The sequence below is a fragment of the Salvelinus alpinus genome, chromosome 27 (assembly GCF_045679555.1).
Source record: "Salvelinus alpinus chromosome 27, SLU_Salpinus.1, whole genome shotgun sequence".
NCBI lineage: Eukaryota > Metazoa > Chordata > Actinopteri > Salmoniformes > Salmonidae > Salvelinus > Salvelinus alpinus.
Genome location: NC_092112.1, coordinates 4743756 through 4755408, shown reverse-complemented (window position 1 = coordinate 4755408; position 11653 = coordinate 4743756). Strand labels below are relative to the sequence as shown.

The following is an 11653-nucleotide window of genomic DNA, read 5'->3' as shown; positions in this document are numbered from 1 at the left end:
TCTAAGATATTCTAAGTTTTGTATCATTCACAAATAAAGTTGCCAAATAACTCTCATACTAGTGTATCGGACCTGTTCAAATGATCTTACAAGGGACTTATAAGCATATCTAGTCTGATAAATGAACAAGCCTATAGCATAGCCAGATAACATACAGTATCTAGTCTGATAAATGAACAAGCCTACAGTCTATATCATAGCCAGATAACATACAGTATCTAGTCTGATAAATGAACAAGCCTACAGTCTATATCATAGCCAGATAACATACAGTAGGACTCATATTCTGTTCTTCTGAAATACAATGTTCTCATGTCATAATGTTTCTTTAGACCTAAAATAAGGAATGGCTTTTTTGTGATGGTGTATATTACATTTATTTATGAGACTTTTAAATGTAGATGTCCCGAAGGCGCGCATCGAGGCTTGTTTGGAGGCCTGGAGATGCTAAAAGTATTTATGTTAATTAACGGTTAATTATCATGAGACCCGACAGTGTTTTGCACGACAATAACCGGTGGACAAAACGTCATGTCCGCCACAGCCTTAGGTAGGACTGCATGTGACCTTACAAACAGACATTTGAAATAATCAACATTTAATTAGATTTCAATTCAAATGATACAAGCTGTCTGATCCCTCTGCGAACTGGACAACAGGGTGAAAGACACCGACGTAGCCTGGGTACCAGTCGGTTTGTACCATCATGCCACTCCTTGCCTCTCAGTCATACCAAGGAGATGACGGGATAGCCCCAAACCAATCCGAGACCAGGCTAACAGCAACCTCTGTACCTTGAACTGAACAACAATATCTGGCCTATAATACAGACAGATGACTCTTATCAAGAATAGACTCTGATATCAACGTCCATCAAACTGTATGACGCCACTGGTTGTACACTAAACTACACAGATCTCTCTCACACCCACCCACACACACACCAACCCACCCACACCAACCCACCCACCCACACACAGGTAAACCCCACAGAAAGGCACCAGGTATTGCTAATGATGAGGACGGTCTTTCATACAGACACAACCTTCAATCAGCTCTCTCTCTCTCTCTCTGGATAGAACCAACACACAACTCACGATGATGCACACTCGCTACCAATTTGGTGCTGTGCACACTCTCTACCAATTTGGTGCTGTGCACACTCTCTACCAATTTGGTGCTGTGCACACTCTCTACCAATTTGGTGCTGTGCACACTCGCTACCCATTTGGTGTTGTGCACACTCGCTACCCATTTGGTGTTGTGCACACACACATGCAAACATGAACACACATTGAGAAGGTCAGAGAGACAGTCAGAGAGAACAGACATAGAGACAGTCAGAGAGAACAGACATAGAGACAGTCAGAGAGAACAGGCAGAGAGAACAGGCAGAGAGAACAGACATAGAGACAGTCAGAGAGAACAGGCAGAGAGAACAGGCAGAGAGAACAGACATAGAGACAGTCAGAGAGAACAGGCAGAGAGAACAGGCAGAGAGAACAGACATAGAGAACAGACAGAGAGAACAGACAGAGAGAACAGTCAGAGAGAACAGTCAGAGAGAACAGACAGAGAGAACAGACAGAGAGAACAGACAGAGAGAACAGTCAGAGAGAACAGTCAGAGAGAACAGACAGAGAGACGGTCAGAGAGACGGTCAGAGAGACGGTCAGAGAGAACAGTCAGAGAGAACAGACAGAGAACAGACAGAGAGAACAGACAGAGAGAACAGTCAGAGAGAACAGACAGAGAGAACAGACAGAGAGACGGTCAGAGAGACGGTCAGAGAGAACAGTCAGAGAGAACAGACAGAGAACAGACAGAGAGAACAGACAGAGAGAACAGTCAGAGAGAACAGACAGAGAGAACAGACAGAGAGAACAGACAGAGACAGTCAGAGAGAACAGACAGAGAAAACAGACAGAGAGAACAGACAGAGAGAACAGACAGAGAGAACAGACAGAGAGAACAGACAGAGAGAACAGACAGAGAGAACAGTCAGAGAGAACAGACAGAGAGAACAGACAGAGAGAACAGACAGAGACAGTCAGAGAGAACAGACAGAGAAAACAGACAGAGAGAACAGACAGAGAGAACAGACAGAGAGAACAGTCAGAGAGAACAGACAGAGAGAACAGACAGAGAGAACAGACAGAGAGACGGTCAGAGAGACGGTCAGAGAGACGGTCAGAGAGAACAGTCAGAGAGAACAGACAGAGAACAGACAGAGAGAACAGACAGAGAGAACAGTCAGAGAGAACAGACAGAGAGAACAGACAGAGAGACGGTCAGAGAGACGGTCAGAGAGAACAGTCAGAGAGAACAGACAGAGAACAGACAGAGAGAACAGACAGAGAGAACAGTCAGAGAGAACAGACAGAGAGAACAGACAGAGAGAACAGACAGAGAGAACAGACAGAGACAGTCAGAGAGAACAGACAGAGAAAACAGGCAGAGAGAACAGACAGAGAGAACAGACAGAGAGAACAGACAGAGAGAACAGACAGAGAGAACAGACAGAGAGAACAGACAGAGAGAACAGACAGAGAGAACAGACAGAGAGAACAGACAGAGAGAACAGACAGAGAGAACAGACAGAGAGAACAGACAGAGAGAACAGACAGAGAGACGGTCAGAGAGAAGAGTCAGTCTACGGTCCTGTTGACCACATAAGGAGACACAGGAAGCTTTTACAGTGTGTGTGTGTGTGTGTGTGTGTGTCCATGATCATGTGGTTGTGTGTTCAGGAGACGGTCCAAAGTCAAACCCCACAGGAGACGAGGTGTTTGTGGGATAGTCGTCCAAGGACCAATGAGAGAGGAGCTTCAGGCTGGTCTATGGTGTGGACACAGGGACGGGGACACACCAGGAGCAGCCATCACCCTGCTCTACAACACGGCGTAGTCAGGCGAAACAATCCTCTCCTCTGGTCTGGAAGTGGGGGGGGGGGGTTGTCTTTGTTACCAGCCCAAAGTAAATGCATGGTTGTCGTGGTTACCAGGGTGCGGTCGTCGTGGTAACCATCCAATAATAATGGCGGTGCGGTTGGTTGGTTACCAGCCGATGAGGTTGGCCTTGGCCTTGTCTGTGAGCTTGCGGACACGCCCCTTGGAGGAAGTGCCAAAGGTGAGGGAGGAGTCTTCAACCAGGAGTTGTCTCTGCTCCTCCTCCTCTGAGTCCTCCTCCGTGTAGTACGCCGTTCGTCGCCCCCGGTTACGTGTACGCATCGATCCCGCTGACCCCTCCCCTTCCTGTTCCGCCTCCTCCTCTTCATCGTTGTTCTCGTCCTGTGGCGATGCCCTCACGCGCTGTGATTGTTGCAGAGACTGGGCAGGGGGAGTCATCTCGTCGTTGATTCGCCGGCTGCTCCTCCTCAAAGGGGAAGGGGAGGGGTCGGGGCTGGAAGGGGTCGGGGCTATCTCTGTCCTGACCAGTCTTGGCCTACCGCGGCGCCGTGGCGTTCCTGGAAGTCCGGCCCCCGACAGCACGGATGCTTCCTGGGCAGAGGAAGTCCCGCCCTCGTCGCCTGTGGATTGGTTGAGCTTGTCCTCGGGGGTGGAGCTTCGCCGGAGGCCCCTCCTCATGGCCTCTAGTTCCTGTCTGGACTTCCTGCCTCTCTTCCTGCCGGGAGGGCGACCCTTGGGGGCGGGGCTAGGACTGGGTTCAGGGGTCACTACTCTGGGTCTCCGTCCCCTCCGACCTGCAGACACGCCCTCCTGACTACTGTGGCCATTCAGGTGGACAGTAGCCTGGGGGGAGGGGCTACGAGGGGAGGCTGGGGGGAGGGACAGAGAGAATGTGAGATCAATCAACCAATCAGTCGTATGTGTACTCTTTACCTGCAGTGTTGTATGTCATGTATGTTGTAGAGGGTGAAGGGGTCTGTCATGTATGTTGTAGAGGGTGAGGGGGGTCTGTCATGTATGTTGTAGAGGGTGAGGGGGGTCTGTCATGTATGTTGTAGAGGGTGAGGGGGGTCTGTCATGTATGTTGTAGAGGGTGAGGGGGGTCTGTCATGTATGTTGTAGAGGGTGAGGGGGGTATGTCATGTATGTTGTAGAGGGTGAGGGGGTCTGTCATGTATGTTGTAGAGGGTGAGGGGGGTCTGCCATGTATGTTGTAGAGGGTGAGGGGGGTCTGTCATGTATGTTGTAGAGGGTGAAGGGGTCTGTCATGTATGTTGTAGAGGGTGAAGGGGTCTGTCATGTATGTTGTAGAGGGTGAGGGGGTCTGTCATGTATGTTGTAGAGGGTGAGGGGGGTCTGTCATGTATGTTGTAGAGGGTGAGGGGGGTCTGTCATGTATGTTGTAGAGGGTGAGGGGGTCTGTCATGTATGTTGTAGAGGGTGAGGGGGGTATGTCATGTATGTTGTAGAGGGTGAGGGGGGTCTGTCATGTATGTTGTAGAGGGTGAAGGGGTCTGTCATGTATGTTGTAGAGGGTGAAGGGGTCTGTCATGTATGTTGTAGAGGGTGAAGGGGTCTGTCATGTATGTTGTAGAGGGTGAGGGGGTCTGTCATGTATGTTGTAGAGGGTGAGGGGGGTCTGTCATGTATGTTGTAGAGGGTGAGGGGGGTCTGTCATGTATGTTGTAGAGGGTGAAGGGGTCTGTCATGTATGTTGTAGAGGGTGAAGGGGTCTGTCATGTATGTTGTAGAGGGTGAGGGGGGTCTGTCATGTATGTTGTAGAGGGTGAAGGGGTCTGTCATGTATGTTGTAGAGGGTGAAGGGGTCTGTCATGTATGTTGTAGAGGGTGAGGGGGTCTGTCATGTATGTTGTAGAGGGTGAGGGGGGTCTGTCATGTATGTTGTAGAGGGTGAGGGGGGTCTGTCATGTATGTTGTAGAGGGTGAGGGGGTCTGTCATGTATGTTGTAGAGGGTGAGGGGGGTATGTCATGTATGTTGTAGAGGGTGAGGGGGTCTGTCATGTATGTTGTAGAGGGTGAGGGGGGTCTGTCATGTATGTTGTAGAGGGTGAGGGGGGTCTGTCATGTATGTTGTAGAGGGTGAGGGGGGTATGTCATGTATGTTGTAGAGGGTGAAGGGGTCTGTCATGTATGTTGTAGAGGGTGAGGGGGTCTGTCATGTATGTTGTAGAGGGTGAGGGGGGTCTGTCATGTATGTTGTAGAGGGTGAGGGGGGTATGTCATGTATGTTGTAGAGGGTGAGGGGGTCTGTCATGTATGTTGTAGAGGGTGAGGGGGGTATGTCATGTATGTTGTAGAGGGTGAGGGGGGTCTGTCATGTATGTTGTAGAGGGTGAGGGGGTCTGTCATGTATGTTGTAGAGGGTGAGGGGGGTCTGTCATGTATGTTGTAGAGGGTGAGGGGGGTCTGTCATGTATGTTGTAGAGGGTGAAGGGGTCTGTCATGTATGTTGTAGAGGGTGAGGGGGGTCTGTCATGTATGTTGTAGAGGGTGAGGGGGGTCTGTCATGTATGTTGTAGAGGGTGAGGGGGTCTGTCATGTATGTTGTAGAGGGTGAGGGGGGTCTGTCATGTATGTTGTAGAGGGTGAGGGGGGTCTGTCATGTATGTTGTAGAGGGTGAGGGGGGTATGTCATGTATGTTGTAGAGGGTGAGGGGGGTCTGTCATGTATGTTGTAGAGGGTGAGGGGGGTCTGTCATGTATGTTGTAGAGGGTGAAGGGGTCTGTCATGTATGTTGTAGAGGGTGAGGGGGTCTGTCATGTATGTTGTAGAGGGTGAGGGGGGTCTGTCATGTATGTTGTAGAGGGTGAGGGGGGTCTGTCATGTATGTTGTAGAGGGTGAGGGGGTCTGTCATGTATGTTGTAGAGGGTGAGGGGGGTATGTCATGTATGTTGTAGAGGGTGAGGGGGGTCTGTCATGTATGTTGTAGAGGGTGAGGGGGGTCTGTCATGTATGTTGTAGAGGGTGAGGGGGGTCTGTCATGTATGTTGTAGAGGGTGAGGGGGGTCTGTCATGTATGTTGTAGAGGGTGAGGGGGGTCTGTCATGTATGTTGTAGAGGGTGAGGGGGGTCTGTCATGTATGTTGTAGAGGGTGAGGGGGTCTGTCATGTATGTTGTAGAGGGTGAGGGGGGTCTGTCATGTATGTTGTAGAGGGTGAGGGGGGTCTGTCATGTATGTTGTAGAGGGTGAGGGGGGTCTGTCATGTATGTTGTAGAGGGTGAGGGGGGTATGTCATGTATGTTGTAGAGGGTGAGGGGGGTCTGTCATGTATGTTGTAGAGGGTGAGGGGGGTCTGTCATGTATGTTGTAGAGGGTGAGGGGGGTCTGTCATGTATGTTGTAGAGGGTGAGGGGGTCTGTCATGTATGTTGTAGAGGGTGAGGGGGGTATGTCATGTATGTTGTAGAGGGTGAGGGGGGTCTGTCATGTATGTTGTAGAGGGTGAGGGGGGTCTGTCATGTATGTTGTAGAGGGTGAGGGGGGTCTGTCATGTATGTTGTAGAGGGTGAGGGGAGTCTGTCATGTATGTTGTAGAGGGTGAAGGGGTCTGTCATGTATGTTGTAGAGGGTGAGGGGGGTCTGTCATGTATGTTGTAGAGGGTGAGGGGGTCTGTCATGTATGTTGTAGAGGGTGAGGGGGGTCTGTCATGTATGTTGTAGAGGGTGAGGGGGGTATGTCATGTATGTTGTAGAGGGTGAGGGGGGTCTGTCATGTATGTTGTAGAGGGTGAGGGGGGTATGTCATGTATGTTGTAGAGGGTGAGGGGGGTCTGTCATGTATGTTGTAGAGGGTGAGGGGGGTCTGTCATGTATGTTGTAGAGGGTGAGGGGGTCTGTAATGTATGTTGTAGAGGGTGAGGGGGTCTGTCATGTATGTTGTAGAGGGTGAGGGGGGTCTGTCATGTATGTTGTAGAGGGTGAGGGGGGTCTGTCATGTATGTTGTAGAGGGTGAGGGAGGTCTGTCATGTATGTTGTAGAGGGTGAGGGGGTCTGTCATGTATGTTGTAGAGGGTGAGGGGGGTTCTGTCATGTATGTTGTAGAGGGTGAAGGGGGTCTGTCATGTATGTTGTAGAGGGTGAAGGGGGTCTGTCATGTATGTTGTAGAGGGTGAGGGGGGTCTGTCATGTATGTTGTAGAGGGTGAAGGGGGTCTGTCATGTATGTTGTAGAGGGTGAAGGGGGTCTGTCATGTATGTTGTAGAGGGTGAAGGGGGTCTGTCATGTATGTTGTAGAGGGTGAGGGGGTATGTCATGTATGTTGTAGAGGGTGAGGGGGGTCTGTAATGTATGTTGTAGAGGGTGAGGGGGGTCTGTCATGTATGTTGTAGAGGGTGAGGGGGGTCTGTCATGTATGTTGTAGAGGGTGAGGGGGGTCTGTCATGTATGTTGTAGAGGGTGAGGGGGGTCTGTCATGTATGTTGTAGAGGGTGAGGGGGGTATGTCATGTATGTTGTAGAGGGTGAGGGGGTCTGTCATGTATGTTGTAGAGGGTGAGGGGGGTATGTCATGTATGTTGTAGAGGGTGAGGGGGGTCTGTCATGTATGTTGTAGAGGGTGAGGGGGGTCTGTCATGTATGTTGTAGAGGGTGAGGGGGGAATGTCATGTATGTTGTAGAGGGTGAGGGGGGTCTGTCATGTATGTTGTAGAGGGTGAGGGGGGTCTGTCATGTATGTTGTAGAGGGTGAGGGGGTCTGTCATGTATGTTGTAGAGGGTGAGGGGGGTATGTCATGTATGTTGTAGAGGGTGAGGGGGGTCTGTCATGTATGTTGTAGAGGGTGAGGGGGGTCTGTCATGTATGTTGTAGAGGGTGAGGGGGGTCTGTCATGTATGTTGTAGAGGGTGAGGGGGGTCTGTCATGTATGTTGTAGAGGGTGAAGGGGTCTGTCATGTATGTTGTAGAGGGTGAGGGGGGTCTGTCATGTATGTTGTAGAGGGTGAGGGGGTCTGTCATGTATGTTGTAGAGGGTGAGGGGGGTCTGTCATGTATGTTGTAGAGGGTGAGGGGGTCTGTCATGTATGTTGTAGAGGGTGAGGGGGGTCTGTCATGTATGTTGTAGAGGGTGAGGGGGGTATGTCATGTATGTTGTAGAGGGTGAGGGGGGTCTGTCATGTATGTTGTAGAGGGTGAGGGGGGTATGTCATGTATGTTGTAGAGGGTGAGGGGGGTCTGTCATGTATGTTGTAGAGGGTGAGGGGGGTCTGTCATGTATGTTGTAGAGGGTGAGGGGGTCTGTAATGTATGTTGTAGAGGGTGAGGGGGTCTGTCATGTATGTTGTAGAGGGTGAGGGGGGTCTGTCATGTATGTTGTAGAGGGTGAGGGGGGTCTGTCATGTATGTTGTAGAGGGTGAGGGGGTCTGTCATGTATGTTGTAGAGGGTGAGGGGGGTCTGTCATGTATGTTGTAGAGGGTGAAGGGGGTCTGTCATGTATGTTGTACAGTGTGAGGGGGTATGTCATGTATGTTGTAGAGGGTGAGGGGGGTCTGTAATGTATGTTGTAGAGGGTGAGGGGGGTCTGTCATGTATGTTGTAGAGGGTGAGGGGGCTCTGTCATGTATGTTGTAGAGGGTGAGGGGGGTCTGTCATGTATGTTGTAGAGGGTGAGGGGGGTCTGTCATGTATGTTGTAGAGGGTGAGGGGGGTATGTCATGTATGTTGTAGAGGGTGAGGGGGGTATGTCATGTATGTTGTAGAGGGTGAGGGGGTCTGTCATGTATGTTGTAGAGGGTGAAGGGGTCTGTCATGTATGTTGTAGAGGGTGAGGGGGTCTGTCATGTATGTTGTAGAGGGTGAGGGGGGTCTGTCATGTATGTTGTAGAGGGTGAGGGGGGTCTGTCATGTATGTTGTAGAGGGTGAGGGGGGTCTGTCATGTATGTTGTAGAGGGTGAGGGGGGTCTGTCATGTATGTTGTAGAGGGTGAAGGGGTCTGTCATGTATGTTGTAGAGGGTGAGGGGGGTCTGTCATGTATGTTGTAGAGGGTGAGGGGGTCTGTCATGTATGTTGTAGAGGGTGAGGGGGGTGTGTCATGTATGTTGTAGAGGGTGAGGGGGGTCTGTCATGTATGTTGTAGAGGGTGAGGGGGGTCTGTCATGTATGTTGTAGAGGGTGAGGGGGGTCTGTCATGTATGTTGTAGAGGGTGAGGGGGGTCTGTCATGTATGTTGTAGAGGGTGAGGGGGTCTGTCATGTATGTTGTAGAGGGTGAGGGGGGTCTGTCATGTATGTTGTAGAGGGTGAGGGGGGTCTGTCATGTATGTTGTAAAGGGTAAGGGGGTATGTCATGTATGTTGTAAAGGGTGAGGGGGTATGTCATGTATGTTGTAAAGGGTGAGGGGGTATGTCATGTCTGTTGTAAAGGGTGAGGGGGTATGTCATGTCTGTTGTAAAGGGTGAGGGGGGTATGTCATGTCTGTTGTAAAGGGTGAGGGGGTATGTCATGTATGTTGTAAAGGGTGAGGGGGTATGTCATGTCTGTTGTAAAGGGTGAGGGGGTATGTCATGTATGTTGTAAAGGGTGAGGGGGTATGTCATGTCTGTGTGTGTGTGAGCGTGTCTGTAGTTGCACCTGCCTGTGTGTCTGTGTCTGTCTGTAGGTGTGTGTGTGTGTGTGTGTGTGTGTGTGTGTGTGTGTGTGTCTGTGTGTCTGTAGGTGTGTCTGTAGGTGTGTCTCTCTGTAGGTGTAGGTGGTGTGTGTGTGTGCGTGTGTGTGTGTGTGTACTCCTCACCTGCAGTGCTGTGCATGTCTGCTGTGGAGGGTGTTTGTGTCCTGGCGCTGCGTGTTCGTCCGGGGGTCTGTTGTTCTGCCTTCCCATTGAGGAGGGGGAGGGGCTGTCGAAGGGGGATGGTCTGTCTCAAGGAGGGGGGGCGCTGTGGAGCCGTGGGTGGGGCCAAGGAATCTAGTCTGGATACACCCCTCGATGACACACGCTTCTTCCTCTCTGGGCTAAAGGGGGGGGTGATAGAACGTTAAGATCACAAAGACCAATCACAAGGCTCTAACACTCTGATGCTAGGTCAGATTAACCTATCTTGGGTAAGGGGCAGTATTTTCATGTCCGGATGAAACGCGTCCCCAAAGTAAACTGCCTGTTACTCAGGCCCGGAAGATAGGATATGCATATAATTGGTAGATATGGATAGAACACACTCTAAAGTTTCCAAAACATTTAAAATAATGTCTGTGAGTATAACAGAACTGATATGGCAGGCGAAACCCCGAGGACACCATCCCCCAAAAATGTAATTTTAGCCTACCACTATTTTCAATGGCTGTCACTTTTATTATAAGGCGAAATCCTCCCAGACTGCAGTTCCTAGGGCTTCCACTAGATGTCAACAGTCTTTAGAAAGAGTTTCAGGCTGGTTTTGGGAAAAATGAGCCAGAAATTGTTGTTTTTCTAGGTGGCTCCCATTTTGTCTGTAGTGTTTCCAAGCGTGTGAATGAGAGTGTGTTCTTTGGTATTTATCTCTGGTAAAGACAATAACGATTCTCTGTCTTAAATTTTATCGTTAATTTGCGTATTAGGGTACCTAAGGTTTGATTATAAACGTTGTTTGACTTGTTCGGAAAAGTTTATTAGTAACGTTTGGGATTCATTTTGTATGCATTTTGATGGAGGGAAACTGGGTGGATTATTGACTGAAGCGCGCCAGCTAAACTGAGTTTTATGGATATAAAGAAGGACTTTATCGAACAAAAGGACCATTTGTGATGTAACTGGGACCTTTTGGAGTGCCAACAGAAGAAGATCATCAAAGGTAAGGCATTTTTTATATCGCTATTTCTGACTTTCGTCTCGCACCTGCCTGGTACAAATATGTTTTTCATGGTTTTGTATGCGGGGCGCTGTCCTCAGATAATCAAATGGTCTGCTTTCGCCGTAAAGCCTTTTTGAAATCTGACACTGTGGCTGGATTAACAAGCAGTTAAGCTTTATTTTGATGTATTACACTTGTGATTTTATGAAAGTTAAATATTTATAATTCTGTAGTTTGAATTTCGCGCTCTGCAATTTCACCGGATGTTGGCGCTACCGTCCCAACTGCCCATGAGAAGTTAACCAATCACAAGGCTCTAACACACTGATGCTAGGTCAGATTAACCAATCACAAGGCTCTAACACACTGATGCTAGGTCAGATTAACCAATCACAAGGCTCTAACACTTTGATGCTAGGTCAGGTTAGCCAATCAGGTACCTTGAGGCAGCGCTGCTGGAGGGAGAGTCACTCCTCCTCCTCTTCATAGCTTGTCGTGTCTGTCTGTCGGTTTGTCTGTCTGCCACGTGTCTGGTCTTTCTGTCGGTTTGTCTGTCCGCCATGTGTCTTGTCTGTCTGTCGGTTTGTCTGTCCGCCATGTGTCTTGTCTGTCTGTCGGTTTGTCTGTCCGCCACGTGTCTTGTCGGTCTGTCGGTTTGTCTGTCCGCCACGTGTCTTGTCTGTCTGTCGGTTTGTCTGTCCGCCACGTGTCTTGTCTGTCTGTCGGTTTGTCTGTCCACCACGTGTCTGGTCTGTCTGTCGGTTTGTCTGTCCGCCACGTGTCTGGTCTGTCTGTCTGCTCTATGTCTCGTCTTTCTGTCCGTCTGTCCATGGATGGCTTTGTAGTCAGCCAGGATGGAGTTGACATGTTCCTCAAACAAGGCAGACAGACGCAGACTCATACTGTAGATCTACACAGGAATAAGAGTGTATTAACACGTCAATAACATGAATAAGA

General features: G+C 49.8%; 1 protein-coding gene across 2 annotated transcripts in view; it reads right to left on the bottom strand.

Moving 5' to 3' along the window:
- Positions 1 to 351: 351 nt before the first annotated feature.
- LOC139555909 (PH-interacting protein-like) overlaps positions 352 to 11653 on the bottom strand; it is a 142184-nt gene continuing 130882 nt past the window's right edge. For both annotated transcript variants that reach the window (XM_071369272.1, XM_071369273.1), the window contains exons 38-40: positions 11137 to 11606; positions 9664 to 9881; positions 352 to 3778 (exon numbers count right to left, since the gene is read on the bottom strand). In XM_071369272.1, coding sequence (XP_071225373.1) covers positions 3057 to 3778; positions 9664 to 9881; positions 11137 to 11606 — 1410 coding nt within the window. In that variant the 3' untranslated portion in view covers positions 352 to 3056. The remainder of the gene's footprint in view (positions 3779 to 9663; positions 9882 to 11136; positions 11607 to 11653) is intronic.